Here is a 20,158-nt window from a genome sequence, read left to right as displayed (position 1 = left end):
AAACCAAGACTGTCTGGGTGTGGGAAATGCGTGGCTGGCTGTCCCAAGCACACAACCACAAGCAGCTGAGACAGAGCTCCCCGCTCTGCAGAAGAAGGGGTGCTGCTGTGCTCCAGGGACACTGAGTTAGTTGGTAAACATTAAGTGATTAACAAATTAGGCAGCTAAGGTCCTGATCTTTTTTACTACAGATGCTCTATTCATGTGGTGCCTAGGGAGCTTGTTGGAGAAAAAATTGGATGAGTTATCCACCATCAACTCTAAAGTGTTAATTTGCTATAAAGTGAAGAACCAATCATTTACTTTCTGAGTTACTAAGAGTTCACTACGACATTTAGTTCTTACAGCCTAGTAAGTCTGGCAACTCTAAGAAGGTCCAAGATACCAGTTCTTAATACAGAAGGAAGGTAAATACTGCTGAGCTGTATGGACCACTAGCATACCTAAAATCTGGATTTGAGAAGTGTTAATACAACAGGGCTTCAAATTAAGTCTCAGTTACAAACTGGCTTACTGGGGGACAGATACATCTAAAGAAAAGAAAGACTAATCTGTGTTTTATGACTTTCCAAGTATCACAAGCACACATACGATCAAGGCTGTGATTCTCCAATTATCATGGAATATAATTTTTTTTAAAAAAAAGTAAAAACAGAACAAATCAAAAAAACCCTGACATATGACAATTTTGAGATGATAGAGAACATGACAAAAATTAAATAAAAGTCCATGAGTTCCAGAAAGCCTGGACTTACTAGGTGTAAGTCATTACAGAAATAGTTGGGAGATAGTAAGGAACATCCAAAGATTGATGAGGAAGAAGACAAACCTCGATGAAGATCCCCTGTTCTTTTCAATCCCTAGAAGTTTGGAGACTGCATTTCAATTAAGCGGCAGACAAAAAAGGAACCTCATTGATCTTGTCACTACTTTCTTCCCGTACCTGCTGTAAAGTGACTGGAATATAACAAAATTTGCTGAATGGATAAAGCAGAATTACCTTCTCTACAGTCGTGCTGAAGAGAAAGGCAGAAATTAACTATTTTAAGGAGCCAAAAGAAATGGAGGAAACAGTTGTTCTTTTTCAAGTTTTCTCAACTCTTGCTTTATGTTCACAAAAAATAAAGTTGACTGTGAAGCCACTTTCTCACATGACAATCACAACTACTTCACCAAAGTCCAAGAAATACCAGCGTTATCATAACCTGCTCAGCTTTACATTCACTATGGTTGGACAACAGAGCATGGCTGTAACAACTGAGAAGCTAGTGTTGGTGAGGGAAATTGTCCATTTTCACCTTGGAGGGGCAGTTTCAAATTTTTACTTTCAATTTTAATTGTAAGGTTTCCTGTTCAAGTTTCCCAAGCTTCTAAAACTTATATAGTGCCAAAAGTTTGGATCCTGGGATTCCGCATCTATGTCATTAAATGTCTGACTTCCGTTTTTCCATGGTCTTAAAAGTTGAATTTTAAACAACGTGTGACACATTTATCTTAACTGGGGAAACTGCTGGGACAGCCATATGCAGGTCCTACCAATCTCATCTGTTGTATATTCAAATGCCTGGCGTGCCTAAAACATGACAGCAGAGAAATACCACGAAAATTATTTACGAAACTATTTCAGTGAGCACTTATCTCTTAAGAGAAGGTTATGAATGAGAGTAAAAGAGCCAGAGGAGAAACAGCTAAGGCCTGCCATATTTCGGCGTTACTCTATTTCCAGAAAGAACTCAGGCCAGATTAGAATGATGCCGAAGAACCAGTACACATGCATGCTTTCCCTCTTTCTCTTTAATAACATAACTATTACTTCGTTATGGAAGGCCAGGTTCTCCTTAATCAAATCGAGAGCAGGTAGCTTACAGATACAAAACTATTTAAAAATGGATGAACAATTTCCAAAAGGATAAAAAATCCATGTGTTCAAAGTAACCTGAAGGGTAAAATCTCCAGCCAATTGTTGCCCAACTCTTTTCAAGAAGTGTTCAGGCACAAGAATGGCCTTTCACAGGAAGAGAGACTGCAGATCCAAAGGCTGTCTTAAACTGGAGTTACCACACCAAGTGGAAAAAGCAGCCAGCCCCACCCACCAATACAGATTTTCTCCAAGGTGAAAGAAAGGTAGGCTCTTTGGGGTTCTGATCTGACATTTAGCCATTTTGTACCAATCCCTCCCAATCCTCCATTAACTCAAGAACTGTCTGGTGAGTGAACGGATGTATCAAGAAGATTTCTGACATACAAAATGGTTTCTGCTATCTTCACTATTTCAGTGGTACTCTAAGAACTTTTAATATTTAAAAATACTATAAAGAATTCACAGAAAGCCAGACCATTTTCACTGTTTTCGCTATAAACAAGGTCTTAATTTTTTTTAACTAAATAAAATTGAATTCATGTGTAAGTTTCAAAAGCAGTTTTGATCAGCATCTTAGCAGGTTTTGGTAATTGAGAGAAAAAACATGAACAGAAGCTGAACTAAAGAGATTGTTTTAGGGGCGGCTGGGTGGCTCAGTCAGTTAAGCATCTGACTCTTGATTTCGACTCAGGTCATGATCTTGGATCATGGGATCGAGTCCCACATCCATCTGAGATTGGGGCTCTGCGGAGTGCAGAGTCTGCTTGGGATCCTCTCCAGAGGGAGGTCCCTCCCCATGTGCGCCCACTCTTGCACACTCTCTCAAATAAATAAATTCTAAAATCTTAAAAAGAAAGAGATTGTTTTAATATTTTTAAAAGCCCACATTAAGAAAAGTGAGAAAGAAATCAGGCCCCCCCAAAAGGAAAGAAGTATAATTAAGCTTTGAAAAAAAAAAGAATTTCAAGAAAAACAGAAACATGGCTATTTTCCCATATTACCAAGTGTCTCTCAAACTAACAATGCCCCACACCGTTACAATCAAAAGGGAAAAGAAACCAATGAAAATTTTATAAAGCCATGAATGTCTCCAGTCATCTACAACCATGGGTCAATCCAGATTATAGGCATTTCCTCAGTGACACACTGAACTTTCATCCAAAGGAGAGTTACTTTTAAATAAATCAGAAAAACTAAGAATAACAATTTGGTACATTCATTACTACATAAACGGCTAGCTTAGCCAGTCTTTCCCCATCATAAAAAAATTAAAGTACAAAGAATTAAAAAGTGAAGTCAATAAAAGGTCATTTTTACAAGTTTATTTGAGCCCTGAGAGTTTTACATCACTTCACATCAGATCACCTTGCTAGACAGGGTTCCCCCACACGCATAGATTTTTAGCTAAATATGCCTTCTGCCTAGTTTCTCAACTCTCAGAATTTCTCAAGTCCTCGGTAACAAGGAAGTTAAAGCATCCTGCTCTAGTCAGAAGCATGAATAATTACTGCATGAAACAAGCAATACTAAACCCACTCAAATTAAAAAAGTCATTAGAAAAGAATTTAACAAGCAAAAGGTAATAATGAACTGTTACCAGAAACATATTCAGATCCTTTTTTCAAAGAACTATCACTAACTTATTTTTAAAATTTTTCTTAAAGTCAGCAGTACATTACAACAATGCCTCAAAAAAATTTCTCAATCTTTCCATCTTTCCCATTTTGAGCAAATCCCTGCGTTTCTTAGCCTATTTTTCAAAGTGGTATTAACATTTCAGAGAGATATCTCAATGAAATTTCATAAAGAATCATCCTTGCAGCTACAAAGAAAAGAGCTTTCAAAAGAGGAGATGCTCACAGCTCTTTCTAACCACCTTGTTCTATTCAAGGATGTACCTACTCTAGCCGGCTGGAAAGAACTGGAAGATTAATTAGAGCAGAATTAAAATGATGGAGTAGAACTGTACAGGTGGAGATAATACCACCACCACACAGAGGCCTAGTTCCTAGTATCAAATGAGTACTGAATTGTTTAGAGGCCATCAAGACCTAAATTAAAAAAAAAATCTAAATTATTTTTCCTGATCTAGGGCAGGGGACATTTCATTGTTATTTGGTCATCACACCAGTACAAAAAAGTACTACATCAGGTGCCTAGGTGGCTCAGTCAGTTAAGCATTTGCCTTCGGCTCAGGTCATGATCCCAGGGTCCTGGGATCGAGCCCCGTGTGGGGCTCCCTGCTCAGTGGGGAGCCTGCTTCTCCCTCTGCCCCTCCCCCACCTCATGCTTTCTCTCTCTCAAATAAATAAAATTTTTTTAAAAAAAATAGTACTACATCATGTATAAGATAAAGCTCAGAGTTACAAAAGCATATAACTTAAGCTAAAACATTTCCTTGTTTCTTTTAACTACTAAACAAAGAAAACTGGGCAATGAAGAATTGCCCATTATCATTTACCAGAATTCTGGATCCGCCATGTCTTTATAAACTGAGTATCAGGAGGTATCGACTCCCCTTCTCCTATGGTGACATCTTCAACAAACGACATAGAGGGCACACTGATGTTTGGGCTCTCAAAGTCGTAATAGGCGCCAATTGCTGCTTGTAGGTTCCTACAAACAAAAAGAAAAGGCAAAACATTTTACTTTAGTCCTGTCCAGAGTCTATTATCTTGGTTCTCAAAACATGGGAAAAGCCCCTTTCTTAGGGTTTGGTATAGAACCTTAGGCTCGTGATATATAAATTTTTAGAGCCACTGGTTCTGTCTGAGGAACAACAGGAAAAACACCGAGACAAACTTGTGCATCACTTTCCTCCCAAGTGCCCACATAAAAAGTAAGAAACACCAGCACCACTGGCAACAGTATGAGGAAATCTCCGTCGTACCCACAGGGATAGCAAGTATGGGTAAGGAAGTCAATTAAAAGAGTGCTACTTCTACAACCATGACTGGGATTCAAAAAAACTATTTTAAAAGACATTCTAATTATTTAATTTTTTGAAAAGGCAACACATGCAGATGGTTCAAAAGTTTTGTACAGTGAAAAACAGCGATCTTATCTCTTCTTTCCTATACGCACACATATACACACACATAACTGCTCGTTTTACTTTCTTCAGTATCTTTCCAGAACTTCCTTACGCACATACAAGCAAATAATATATATTCTTATTTCTCCCCCTTTTACACAATTAGTGGCATATTATACACTGCCCTTTGCTTTATTCCCATGAAGACATTCCTATGTCAGTACATAATATCTTGTTCTTTATAGCTATCCTTTGTACAGATACATCATTTATGTAACCAGTCCACTTCTGAGCTTGTTTCCAATCTTTAATTCTTCCATAAATAAGCTTAAGCAAACATTATTTTTATATACATGCAAGTCCACCTGCAGAATAAATTCCTTTAAGTGATACTACTGCTGGGCCAAAGGGTATAGATTTGTGGTTTCAACAGATACATTCTAAACTTCCCTCAATAAAGTTGTACACTGGGTGGCTCAATCGTTGAGCATCTGCCCTCTGCCCAGGTTTTGGTCCCAGGGTCCTGGGATCGAGGCCCGCATCGCGCTCCCTGCTTGGCAGGAAGCATGCTTCTCCCTTCCCTACTCCCCCTGCTTGTGCTCCTGCTCTTGCTATTTCTCTGTCAAATAATAAAATCTTTAAAAAAAATAAAAATAAAAATAAAGTTGTACACTTACTGCTCCCACCAAGAATGTATGAGAGTGTCTATTTCCCCATTTGCTCATCAACAGTGTTCCTTCAAAGTTTTGCATTTGTGTCAATCTGATAGGTTAAAAATAAGATCTCAGTGAGGCCTTAAAATGGTTTTCTCTTGTGACTCAAAAGGTTAAGTATCTTTTACATGTTTAGGAGCCGTTTGTAGTTTCTGTTTTGGAAGCACCATTTTGTAAATGATGGTGTTCTTTTTAATTACTCATAAACCCCCTTATGTCAGAAGGAACTACCAAGCACACAAACTAGAGTCCCTAATTGAACTGGAACACATGGTTGACAGTGCATTCATCCATGCCAGAAACCAAAGGCCACTAAGCAAGCTGTGTTCATTACAGAGATCAAAGAAATTGCCAGGAATTACATTAACTGCTCCTCTTAAGGTCTTACTTAAACTAGTGACATCAGCTCTAGTCCCCCAAAGTGGACAACACAAGCTGCATTTTTCTAAACGTAACCCAACCATAAGCCAGTGGATCCAGTGGGTTGTTTTTAATTATGCATAAACATAGCAGGAAACAAGCTGTGACAGTATACAACTGTGCCACAGACATACTATTAACAGCAAATACTTTTCTGCCGGGAGCCTGCCTGAAGCCCAGGTGTTGCAGCTGCCACAAAGGAGGGCTATATTCAGAGCAGCTGCCTCAGGTCAGGCCTCACGCAATGGTGGCCTGTCCTATTAGGCAGTGGTGGCTGGAATTACACCACCACCAACTGCCTGCCTGGTGTGTGTGTGCTGGATAAAACTGACATGGAGCAGAGCTGGGCCAGGGGCCAAACTGCCTGTTTGCTTGACCATCTTGGACTTCAGTCTTCCCAGCAACTTCCTTCACCAGCTGACTGTGATCCAAAATGAATATGTGGCTGGTCAAACTTGGGGACGCCCAGCCTCTAACCACCCACAAACAGGCCCTAGGAGTGTATCTGGAATCAGCCTTACACTTAGGAATTAGGGATAAAATGAGGAAAAGAAAAGTAAGCCTAGTTTGTATTTTGTTCTTCTGAAAACTTTTTGTAAAAGCTATGTGTCCACCCTTTTATAAAGATAATTTTTCTGCTGCAGGAACTCCAGCAAGTAGCCTGCTGAATTGTTTTCTGTTCACTTGGCTGTAAAATATGCTTGGGAGGGAAGAAACTATTTGTGCACTCAGGACAATTGCCAATTCTCATCCCCAGCATGTGTCATATTTCCACTTGGCTCTGCCTGATATCAGAAAGGACCACTGCAGTAGAAACATGAACACGTTCAGCTATCCTACTTAGATGTGGCGGCCTCAAATCTTGTTTCACACAGCCCAACTCATCCCACAGTCAAGCCAACAAAACTATTTATTTGTACCTGTATTATATAGGTACTCCAGCCACAGAAAGATTAAGAAACACTTTTAAAGCCCAAAGTGAAACCGAAAGTAGTGAACTGGACTCCTGGCAGGAAGCAGGAGTGGAGGATGACAAAGCAAATTAATTTCCCAAGTAGAAGGCCAAGAGTGGACTTTAGTCCAGTGGTGCTCTAACCCATTCGGCAGGTACACAGCTTAAAATGTGGGTACACAGCTTCCTGGCGCTTGGACCACTTAGATCACTGCCTTATTGGGCCAAGCAACGGCAGAAATAGACCAAACAGCTCCAATTCAGTGTGAGAACAAGGAGATATGAGAGCATGTATTCCCGTTCAAATCAACATACTCAGCTATTATTAGCCAACAAGAAATTCTACATGACAAGGAACTGGCTGAGGAAATGGGAAAAGGAAGAACATGGACTCCGTATTCAGCCCAGTCTGAAAGTTTAAACTTCCAGGTTCCTCCAGTGTTTTTGCTCAAAAAAAGTTTTTAATCTGATTTCACATTAAACCAAAAGCACCCTGAAGAACAAAGGCAGGCACTGTAACTGAGGAAAAAAGCACAGGCCAAGATGATGGTGATGGCTATGGATATGCTTAACACCACAGAACTATACACTGCAAAGTGGCTGAAATGGTGAAATTTAGAATGGCTTTGTTTGGAGGCAGCGCCTATGCCTGGCTGAGGGCCTTTGAACAAGTGGTTATGCATCTACGTCAGCTTATTCATCTACAAAACTGAGTTTTTGTATCAGAGGCTGGCTTATATTTTATATTACAGAGTTGGCAATGATAAGGTTGGCTGTGAAGATCGTATCAATGTGTGTGAGTGCCGTAGGGTTGGCATTCAACCAATATTTAATAATGAGCACTTATCCGTGTGCTAGGCACTCAACCTGAGAGTAGGGATAGAACAGATGGCAAGATGGGCAAGGCCCCCACCTTTACACAGCTTATAGTCCAGCAGACTTCAGCAAGCTAGGGACATTCAAAAAGGCTAACTCCAACTGTCTCTCAACACTGAGGTTATCAGCCCAAGGCAGCTTTTCCTACTTGAGTGAAAAAATGGGCTTGGTGCACAACAGCTTCAAATACACTGATAATCAGGTGAACCTGATTCAGAGTAGAAGAATTTGGTGATGTTGATATGCGTTCCCTGATGAAATGCAATTTTGTAATTCAGAAGCAATACTGTCCAACATTAATTTTATAGAGGAGGCCACAAATGCACTGACAGGTAAATAACTTGCCGCATGCTAGACCATCAATTAGGAGGATTTATTCAAAGGCATAAAACTTTCAGCTTGCCCAGAACTTTCCAATTATCTAATAACATTCTGAACACCTGATTTTCTTAAGAACATAATTACCATCATGAATTCTTTTTTTAAGATTTTATTTATTTGAGAGAGAGTGAGAGCAAGAGAGCACGTGAGGACGCATGCATCTGAGGGGGAGGGGGCAGAGGGAGGAGGAGAGAATCTCAAGCAGACTGCTCCCTGAGCACAGGGCCTGACTCAGGGCTCGATCTCACAACCCTGAAATCATAACCTGAGTCAAAATCAAGAGTTGGATACTTAACCAACTGAGCCACCCAGGTGCCCCCACCATCACGAATTCTATAAACAAATTAGTTGTAATCCTCCCCGCTTCAGTTGAACTATTGAAAATGGTCAAGTTTCTAATCTTGCAAAAATTCACACAGAAAATTTATTTCTGCACTATGTATACATATACAGATCAGATTACCAATCTTATAAAGAAAAACCTTCTAGCTACTGAATATACAGTCAGGAACATCACCCAAAAATATGGCGGTAGAAAAGAGTTAAGAAAATCAGGAAATCAGAATTAAAGAAGGAATGTCAGAATGTAAAGAGGGTCAATTAAAGACCAAGAATTAGCTCAGATTCTCAGGAAAATAAGATTAGATACCTTCTCTTTCCATTCTCTGAACAAGAAACTCAAAAAGATCCAAATTATTTATGAGAAAAAGAAAACTACCCAATTTCTGGACACAAATTAAAATGGGAAGTCAGAATAATGAACTGATTCAGTTAAGCACAAACAACAGCATCTTTGGGCTGTGAGCAATACTTATTCCGAACCACAAGAAGCTTCTCTCACCTCTGGAGTGCCGATGATTACTGCTAAGGCCACAAGCCCACCTGTAATCTCTAATGTGACTGAAATCATCTCTGAGTGACTGAAAAACCAGACTAGAAAAAGGATCAGCAAAATAGAAAAGGTTCTTGTTAGGGCTTTCCAACATCAACTCGACAGGAATCAAATGTGGAAGACCAGAAGAGGGGTCAAAAAATAAGTACTTGTGACTACTGTGAAAAACTGCGAATTTCATGAAACCAAAAACATGACAGCAGGTAGGCAACAGGAATTGGGCTGAAGAAGCCTCAGTATTTTCAAACCTAAAAATTAACTCATGGATGATACTATTTAATATGTGAGGACTGTGAGGAAAAAAGAATGTATGGAAAATTTCATTAAGAGTAAGTTTACACTAGCATTTACCCACTTCTTGGAGCCCTAGCAAGTCCAAGATCATTTCTTCTCTCTTCTTTTCCTGTCTATTTACTGATCCACTAATTTTATTACTTTTTAGAACTGACCATTCTAACTACCATCAGCAGTTACACCTTTTCCAAATAGAAAGTAAAGAACAAGCATTCTGCCATGAAAAGGCAAGGTGGTGGCACTGTTCTAGATTTAAAGAGATGTAACCACCAAGCACAATACATGGTCCTTGGAGTCCTTGATTGGATCCCAATTCCTTAAAAACATGAAAGAGGGTTATAAAAGATACATCTGGGGGCAACTGAGGAAATTTAAACATAGGCTAGATATCTTTTACTAATAATAAGTTTTTGTAAATTATCTTCCTATCTTAGTATGTGGTTATTTAAGAGAATGCCTATTTTTAGGAGAAGCATGTTGAAATATTTAAGGATGAAGGGTTGTGATCCCTACAATTTTCAAATGATTAAAAAAATGTTTATACAGAGAAAACAAATTATGACAAAAATGTTTACCACTGTTGAATCTAGGTGGTAAGTATAAGGGTAGTTGGTAAACACTACATTTCTTCATAATTTTCTGTGTTTGAAAAGTTTATAATAAAAAGGCAAATGGAAAAAAGAGAGAGAGAGAGAAGGTATCCTTTTTTCCTGCCCCTGGAAGTCAAGAAAATTCAGTGAGGAGAATTACTGCAACCATCTTGGGAACATAGAGACCTACCAGGAACCTCAGGGGACCTAATGAGGATATGCCTGATATGCTAAGGATGATCAATCAGAAAGAGGGAAAAACTGTTGTGTCCTTGATGATATAAACCACTAAATTAAATCTGGCAACCCCAGAGCCATCTTACACTGGGAATTCTTGTCATCTGAGATAATAAAATTGGCTTATTGTTTGTTTCTTAAAAAAAAAAGAAAAAGAAAAAAGCAGATTTTAAGTACAGAGCAAATTCAACACTGGCATTGCAGAAGTTTAGTTTCCAAGTGCCTTTGGCTAATAAGTCATGATCAAATTATTTTTCCTTTTTTAAAAAAAAACTGAGGTGAGATTCACATAACATACAATTAACTACTTTAAAGTATCTAATTCAGTGGCATTTAGTATTTTCACAATGTTGTGCAACCACCATCTCTCTCAAGCTCCAAAATTTTTCATCACCTCATACCCATTAAGAATACCCCATCCCATTAAGTGATCACTACTCATTCCTCCTCCTCCCTATTCTCCACCCCCTCCCCCAATTCCCTGGCAACTACTAATCTTCTGTCTCTTCGAATCTGCCTATTATGGGTAACTTATATAAAGGGAATCATACATGACCTTCTGTGTCTGGCTTCTTTCACTCAGCATAATATCTTCCAGATTCACCCCAAATTGTAGCATGTTAATCAGTATTTCACTCCTTTTTATGGCTGAATAATATTCTATGCTATGTACACACCACATTTTGTTTAGCCATTCATCTGTTGACAGGCATTTGGGTTGTTTCTACTTTTTGATTATTATGAGTAATGCTGCTACAAACATTCGTATACAACTGTCTAAGTATATGGCTTCATTTCTTTGGAAATATACCTTTGAGTAAACCTGCTAGGTCATATGGTAATTCTGTGCTTAACTTTTTGAAGAATCACCTGTTTTCTTTTTTTTTTTTTTAAAGATTTTACTTTAGAGAATGAGAGATAGAGAGCACGAGAGGGAAGAGGGTCAGAGGGAGAAGCAGACTTCCCGCTGAGCAGGGAGCCCGATGCGGGACTCGATCCCGGGACTCCAGGATCATGACCTGAGCCGAAGGCAGTCGCTTAACCAACTGAGCCACCCAGGCGCCCCAAGAATCACCTGTTTTCTATAGTAGCAGAACCATTTTACATTTCCACCAACAATGTACAAGTGTTCCTATTTCCCCACATCCTTACCAACACTTTTTTCCCCAATTATAACTATCCTAACTAGGCGTGAAGTGATATCTGATGGTTTTGATTTGGATTGCCTTAATGACCAATGACCTTAAACATTTTTTCATGTACTTGTTGGCCATTTGTATATCCTCCTCAGAGAAAAGTCTACTCAAATCCTTTGTTCAGTTTTTGACTAAGTTGTTTATCTTCCTGTTGTTGACCTGTAAGAGTTCTTTATATATTCTGGACAGTTGACCCTTAAGATGATTTACAAATAGTCTGGTTTTTCTTTTTCTTAATAACGTCCTTTGAGGAGCACCTGGGTGGCTCAGTCGGTTAAGTGTCTGACTCTTGATTTCAGCTCAGATCATGATCTCAGGGTCGTAAAATCAAGCCCTGAGTCTGGCTCCACAGCTCCACACTCAGCACGGGGTCAGCTTGTCCCTCTCCCTCTGCTCTTCTCTCCCTCCCCCGCCCCGACTTGTATGCACTCTCTCAAATAAAATCTCTAAAAATAATAATGTCCTTTGATACACAAAAGCTTTAATTTTTATGAAATCCAATTTATCTAGTTTTTCTTTCATTACTCATGCTTTTGATGTCAAATATAAGAAACGATCACCAAATCCAAGGTCATGCGGATTTATCCCTTTGTTTCTTCTAATAGCTTGATTGTTTTAGCTTTTATATAGACCATTGATCCATTTTAGTTAATTTTTTTATTTTATTTTTTTTTAAGATTTTTATTTATTTATTTGACAGAGAGAGACATAGCAGCGAGAGAGGGAACACAAGCAGGGGGAGTGGGAGAGGGAGAAGCGGGCTTCCCGCTGAGGCAGGAGCCTGATGCGGGGCTCGATCCCAGGACCCTGGGATCATGACCTGAGCCGAAGGCAGATGCTTAACGACTGAGCCACCCAGGTGCCCCTTAGTTAATATTTTTAATAAGGAGTTAGGTAGTTGTCTAACTTCCTTCTTTTGCCTGTGGTTATCCAGTTGTCCAAGCACCTCATGCTGAAGAACATTTTTAACAGAAAACAAAGCTGGACAAACTCTTGGGTATGGATGGGATCCTGCCCTATTTAAGACCCTAGCTCTTGGTGACACTTAACATGGCAACTGCAATCAATGGTGAGGCTGAGATTTGGGAAATCAAGTGGGAGAACAAGCTGAGACATGCAGAGCACCTCACCTTAACTCAAGTATGGTAATCCTTATGCTCAAGATCACCCTAAATGATATTTCCTATTCCCACCAGTTCCTAGGACTAAAGGAAGCAACAACATTTATCTAAGGATCAAACTGCATTATAAGCACAAAGTTTTTCCCTCTCTATCAGTAAGTATGCAGTATTTACTCATTTATTTTAAGTTTTAACTCATTCATGACTGTAGGTACTGGAAACATAAAGATAAATAAGACAAAGTCTCCGCTACAAAGAAATGCAAAGTCTATCAAGAAATATTTGGGAATAATTAATCACAACTCAATGTGGTAAGTGTCAGAGGAGAAACATAACCAAGGACTGTGAAAGTACAGAGGAGGAAATACCTAATTCAAACTTAGACTTTGAGGGAAAGCTTCATAGACCAGGTAATATCAAACTGATGGCCTCCTTAACCACCTAGAGGAGGAGTGAAGGAGCAGTTAGACAGAGGGAGAGAATGTGCAAAGGCACATAGATGAAGAAGAGCTGTATGCCTTTTTTCTCTGGGAACCGCCTTCCTTGTCCCCAGGAAAGCAGATATAAAATAAGACAAGAACATAACATGTTAGTAAATGACTCTGCTCCAAACCACAAAGGATTAGTCCAGGAATGAACACCTGACCCAAAGCTGAATCAATCTCAACGCTTCCCTGAGAATTTTGGGACTGGAGCCGAAAGAGAGACCAATCTCTCCCTGAGTACCTGGAGCTTTTAGTGCCATATTTTGCCCACTGGAAAAGGCACAGAAAAGCACTCTTCCGAGAAAAAAGACCACAAACTCACAAACAGGCAGAAAGAAAGAGGCCTGACAACATTCAAGTCCTTGGTTCTGGTTGTTTCTGAAACCCAAATGAATTTCTAACTTAGGTTCTAAGATATCCTCCCAGGATCTCCTTATTAATTCTCATTTTTACTTGGGCTAGTTTGACAGGGTTCTGTTCACCTCCAATAAAGTCCTGATAAAAGACTGAAGTATTACAAAAGTGACAAACCCAAAATGTATAATAAAGTTCAAGTGAAATGAGGCCTCCCCCCCATCTCAGGCCGGGAAGCCCAGCAGTCCTTGTGTGTAGCAAACCAGTTGGTTACACTCCATATGCGCTCCAAAGCTACATGGAGCCTTACGAGCTTTGGACAAGAAAAAGAAATTGCTCACTGTGCTAACTTCAGTAAGGTTTTGCAAAACAATCCAATCTGCAAAACACAATCCAGCCCAATCCAGCCTCCTAGAGAGGAGATGTGACACATAAGAATATAATGACTAAGCAAAGCCCTTTCTGCCTATAAAGCCAAAGATCCAAAACCTCTAATGGTCAGATAATTACTTTGCTGAATTTCAGCAACTGAATTCTTTGTGCCACTAAGAAACTGAGACCCTGGATGACTACAATGTAGACAGCCCCTTTAAAAACACTTCTCACAGGGTTCCCCCAAACTGCCATCCCCTCCGCTCATTATAAAGTACTGTCTGACAGAAATGCAACTGGGGAAGGGGGCAATATCCAGGGGTGACATTCCATAGAAGATTTGAGAAAGCTCTAAATCCAGAATTTTCCACCCATGCCCTTGAGGTAGGAAGATAAGCAAAACCAAGGAGAATTAAACCTGGTCCCAGCTATTCTCTTTAGTAATCTTAGAGACTAAAAAGCCTAAATATTACTGGAGTTGGTTATCAACGGGAATGAACCAGTATGAAATGGATGATGAGCAGTGAACTGCAGTTTTAAAGGAGTTCTATCAGCAGGAGGCTGTAATTATACTCCTAGTCAAACCCTAGGTCCAAAAAGTAGCATGTTCCTGGGAGGGGGAAGTTACAGCAGCATGGCCCTCATAAAAGGAACTATCTCCCACCCCGTCCCTATAGCCCCTGTGCTGCTCTTAAGGATGGTCCTGAAGAATATCAGACATAGGAAATCTTTTTGGGGCAAACCAGGCTAAAGCCTTCAATCCTCTGCCAGTGAAATGAGTTAACGGGGGACCATGAGCTTTGCTCATTATATCATACTGCTCCTGCCTATAGAAGACAGTATATGCTCTGTATTCTTCCGCTTATATCCCCCAGGCTAAGAATAGTGCCTGGCATATAGAAGGTGCTTAGTAAACGGAATAAACTGGTAACCAAAATACAGTATTTTTCCTTTCTCCTTTTTATCTGGTTTTCTTCTCAACCTCATATACTGGGACTATAAGAAGGAGGGCAGAGGAATAACAAAAAAATCTACCAGTTAGCCCACAGGCTGCAGGATCATGCAAATATTTATCTGGACCAATCAAGACCAAACTTGGGAAAGCACAGCTATCATCCTGGTGGGGTGGAGCACCTCTGACAGTAAGTCACAGTATGATAGCTGGACCTGACCCCTGACCTTCAGCTGGTGGGGCGGGTCACCTCTGACAGTAAGTCACAGTATGATAGCTGGACCTGACCCCCACTGGGGAGGGAGATGAGAGCATCTAGTTGTTAACTCGCCTAGGCAATGCCCTCACTTCCACATATGACTCCTTATGACAGAGTGAGGTCATTCCACAGTTAATGTGAGGGTGGGGGCACCCCGGAATTTGGAACTGAGTGTTTTCCCCACAATATTTGGGCTATAAACTCCACATTTGGGAGCTTTTGACAGTCATGATTTTCTTCACCAGAGACAGACCACTGCAAACACCTACACAGAACATAACATAAAAAGAAACCTAATGGAGTACTTGGCTGGTTCAGTTGTTACAGCATGCGATCCTTGATCTCAGGGATGTGAGTTCAAGCCCCACGTTGGATGTGGAGCCTAATTAAAAAAAAAAAAAAAGGAAGAAAGAAAGAAGAAAGAAAGAAAGAAAGAAAGAAAGAAAGAAAGAAAGAAAGAAACCTGAGCTATTTTAAAGTCCAGTTTTTCCTAACGTCCAAACATATTCAGGTCTTTGGGTTCTGTGTAACATACCAACATCCTTAAAATGCCTCCTCCTACTCCAACACACACATCTTTAGCATTATCTAGTTTGAAGTGAGTTTGTTACCTACAACATAATAGGCTCCGATTAATTCAAAATTACATACTGTGTCCAGGGATAGAGTCTGTATATGTGATACAAACTCAGTTACAAGAGGCAGAAGAGGAACTGGAAAGATAAATTAAAACTTAACTCAGATCCAGTAATCTCACATTTGGGTATATATCCAAAATAATTGAAAGCAGAGTCTCAAAGACATACGTGCATATCAATGTTCAGAGCATTATTCATAACAGCCAAAAAGCAGAAGCAACCCAAGTGTCCATCAACAGGTGAAGGGGTGAATAAAAATGGTATATGCATACAATGGAATATTAGTCTTAAAAAGGAAAATCTGTTACATGCTAAAACTTGGATGAACTTCGAAGACGTTATGCTAAGTGAAATAAGCCATCACAAAAAAAAAAAAAACCCACGAGTACTGTATCATTCCACTTATATGAGGTATCTAGAGTAGTCAGATTCATAGAAACAGAAAGTAGAAGGATGACTAACTGCAGGGGCTGAGGGAAGGGGGAAATAACAAAAACTCGTTATTGTTTAACAAGTATAGAGTTTCAATTCTGCAAGATGAAAAAGTTCTGAAGGCTGGCTATACAACACTTTAACACTACTGAACTGTATACTTAAAAATGATTACTATGGTATGTTGTATGTGTACTTTACCACAATTTAAAAAAAATCAATTTGGATGGGACCAATATGTTTCATTAAGAAATTTGGACTTCTAAAAGCAAAGAGAGCATCTAGGAGGGCCTGGGTGGCTCAGTCAGTTAAGTGTCTGCCTTCGGCTCAGGTCACGATCCCAGGGTCCTGGGATTGAGCCCGGTGCTGGGCTCCCTGCTCCACAGGAAGCCTGCTTCTCCCTCTCCCTGCCGCTCTTTTCTCTCTCTTTCTGTCAAATAAATAAATAAAATCTTAAAAAAGAGAGAGAGCATCTAAAGTTAAAAAAAAAAAAACTTTACTGAAACATAATTTACATAGCATAAAATTCACGCATTTCAACTGTACAATATAATGATTTTTTAGTAAAGTTACTGAATTGTAAAAGCATTACCATGTTTTAGAACACTTTCATCAGCCCTACTCTCCATAACATGTAAATGTTAGGGTACATAAATTAAGGCTACTAATCAATCAGCTGACCTGAAAATGGGGAAATTATTGGGGAACTCAATGTAATCACTTTTCCAAGAGTGGTCTGAGGGAACTGGAAGAGAGAACCAGGGAGATCGCCACATAAAGACTCACACAGCATGCTGGCTCTGAAGATGGAAAAAACGAGGCCATAAGCCGAGGAATGCACGTGGCTGCTATAAGTGGGAAAAGGCAACAAAATGGATTCTCCAGCAAGAATACATCCCTGTTTTTAGCCCAGTAAGACCCACGTTGGACTTCTGAACTTCATAACTGTAAAATAATATGTTGATGTTTTTTTAAACCACTAAGTTTGTGGTAATTTATTACAGAAGCAAAAAACTATGAATGGCTGGCTATTCGTTGTATTATTCTTTCTTCTTTACTATTTGAAAATATTCATCATAAAAGGAAAAAACTATGAATATGAAAGCAGACTAAAGAAAGATAATTAAAGGAGCGCCTGAGTGGCTCAGTCGTTAAGCGTCTGCCTTCGGCTCAGGTCACGATCCCAGGGTCCTGGGATCGAGCCCCGCATCAGGCTCCCTGCTCGGCTGGAAGCCTGCTTCTCCCTCTCCCACTCCCCCTGCTCGTGTTTCCTCTCTCACTGTCTCTCTCTGTCAAATAAATAAATAAAATCTTAAAAAAAAGAAAGAAAGATAATTAAAAAGGTACTGAGTCATTTCCTTCATCATAACTCTGCTTTCAAGAACTCAATTACCCATTAGAGATGCATATTTAGAAATAACTCCCATTTTTCTGGTCCCCAATTTAACAGTCATGAATAGTTCCTGAAAAGGTAAACAATAACTAGGTTCAGGGCTAACTGAAACTTTTGAAGATACTAACTGAAACGGTCCAGAGGAGACATGAAAATGTATGATACCCAAAAAGTCCCAGAATGCCAAACAGAAAACGTGATTCAAAGTTATCTTCATAAACAAAACATCTGTGGTTTACTGTTATTCATGAAACTTTCTTTGAGACATAATTTTAAGTAGCAGTTATGAAATGATCAGGTAAATCTATAATTAAGTATGGTTTTCAAAAGTATGTTTACCTAACAGGAAACTTACAATAAGCCAGGAGTGGTCAAATGTGTCTTTCCTGCAGCCTAGTCAGAGAACTAATACTAGAAACTTTGGGGGTTTTTTATTCTACAAAAAGGACAAAGTGCCTAAAGGCTAAATTGTAAATAAACACTCCATTCTCCATTCTCAAAGTTAGCTGTTTTTCCACATATAGGGGAAAATACATGGTCTTTGAAAAGAAATATCACACACCTTTTATATACACCATTGATTAAAATGCTCTTGCCTTTGAAATTTCTTGAAGGCACACTACCAGGGCCAGCTTCAAAGCCTCTTCAGTTTCATCTTCCCTAAAGAACAATGCTGACCATACCATCTTTGGAGATAATACAAAAGTCGACCTCAGTATACCTCATCTCCAAAAATACACACTAGGGTACACATCTAAGAGAGAATCTAAAGCCCTTATGTTATCAATCTTATTTTCTCCTGTAAGAACAAAAAGGTAAACAAACCTTGACTAAGTTCTATGTAATATGATGAACAAAGCCAGTGCAATGTTATCACCACCAAATAATGCTACATGGCATTAATGCCAACTCTACTCGTTCTTCAGCCAACCCATCTCCAAATACTCTATGGCTATATTTGGCTACTCTCTGGTACATATGAGATAGATACCTTTAAAAAGCTTACTTACTACATATTTACAGCTAGGAGACTAAATTAAATTAGATGGAACTCAGAGAAATGTGATAAAGGCAGATTTTATGATAGCTCACAAACCTGAGAAGACCAAGCCCCTTTTTCTTTTACACAATAATAAATGACAGTATAAATAGGTCAGAGATTGTTGCCATTTTTCAGTAACTAATCACTGAGAACAAACAAGGAAGACAACATTTAAAGACAATTTCCTTTAAAAGTCCTATGACACTTGAAAACAATCTCACATACTCTGTTAATGTTTTCATGTTCTGGGCAACTAGCTACAGATGACAAGTAGTCAGGCCTAGACAGCTCATCCAACTATGGCATTTCTGGCACATTACAAAAGAAAAGAAAAGGATATTTTTAAAATAGCTACTTAGGGCACCTGGGTGGCTCAGTCGGTTAAGCGTCTGCCTCTGGCTCGGGTCAGGATCCCAGGACCCTGGGATAGAGTCCCAAATGGGGCTCCCTGCTCAGTGGGGAGTCTGCTTCTCCCTCTACGCTTACCCCCTGCTGGTGATCTCTCTGTGTCTCTTGGATAAATAAATAAAATCTTAAAAAAAGAAAAATAGCTACTTACATGACACTGCATACTTGCCACCAGTTAGATTACTACCAAAAAAAAAAAAAAAAATCACAAAACCATAAGAAAAAAAAACAACCAGGAAAAAAAATCTACCCAATTTGGTTTACAAAGAAAAACTAATAAAAACCCAGGGAAAATTTTTTCTGTAGCTTTTTCTGATTCTTTCTAAAAAAGTATGGTCTCTCAAAGACAGAAAAACAAACACACCAAATAATGGAAACACAGTGAAGGAATTTCATATATTTCTGGCTTTACAAAAGTCAAGGAGATCTCTCTCTCCGGCACCTTTTCTTTGGATCTTCTATGGTTGAGGGTAAAGCAAGTACACTTCATTCCACACTACTAAAATACACTAAAAAATGGGGGGGGGGTGGGAGGATGGGTTAGCCTGGTGATGGGTATTAAAGAGGGCACGTTCTGCATGAAGCACTGGGTGTTATGCACAAACAATGAATCATGGAACACTACATCAAAAACTAATGATGTAATTTATGGTGATTAACCTAACAATAAAAATTTTAAAAAAAGATATACTAAAAAATAACCAAAAATTTTCTTCATTCAGCATAAAGTCCTTCATGACTCCAATTTGTTAAGTTCCATTTAAAAATCACAGCAATATCTTTACAAAAGACTTGCCAACTAATGAAGGAACAAAAGAATTAGAAAATTACCTTTTTGCAGCCCACTCAGGCAATAAACAATTCAGGGCAAGGATCATCAACAGATACCAATACAGTTGGGAGAAAGATTGCTGAGGGAAAGGATATTCTCAGTGTCTCACAGATTACATATTAATTACAAAGGGAAAAAAAAGTAGACACTATCATAAACAAATACTCAAATATAGCATAATAATGGGACAAACTAACAGCATATGCCTCCGGATGTGATAACAACAGAAGACACAGAATCATCCATGTATTATTTCTAACAACAACAAAGATGTTTGACCTGAATCTAATTGTGAGGAAGCAATCAGACTAATCAACAAGACAGGACACTCTAGAGGACAAATGGGCTGGACTCTTAAAAAATGTCAATGTCATAAAACATCCAAATGACAACAGTGAGGGAAACTTGTTCTAGATTGAAGGCA

General features: G+C 39.2%; 1 protein-coding gene across 2 annotated transcripts in view; it reads right to left on the bottom strand.

Annotated features, from left to right (window-relative positions):
* The window catches only part of ILRUN (inflammation and lipid regulator with UBA-like and NBR1-like domains), a 91,522-nt gene that overhangs the window by 51,597 nt on the left and 19,767 nt on the right, over positions 1-20,158 (bottom strand). For both annotated transcript variants that reach the window (XR_003521346.2, XM_027601556.2), the window contains exon 2: positions 4,323-4,477. Coding sequence is in view for 1 of the 2 variants with exons in the window: in XM_027601556.2 (XP_027457357.1) it covers positions 4,323-4,477 (155 nt within the window). In the remaining variant the exon portion in view is untranslated. The remainder of the gene's footprint in view (positions 1-4,322; positions 4,478-20,158) is intronic.

This window comes from Zalophus californianus, chromosome 7, assembly GCF_009762305.2.
Source record: "Zalophus californianus isolate mZalCal1 chromosome 7, mZalCal1.pri.v2, whole genome shotgun sequence".
NCBI lineage: Eukaryota > Metazoa > Chordata > Mammalia > Carnivora > Otariidae > Zalophus > Zalophus californianus.
Note: the sequence above shows the minus strand (reverse complement) of the source record. Positions and strands in the feature narration are given on the sequence as shown.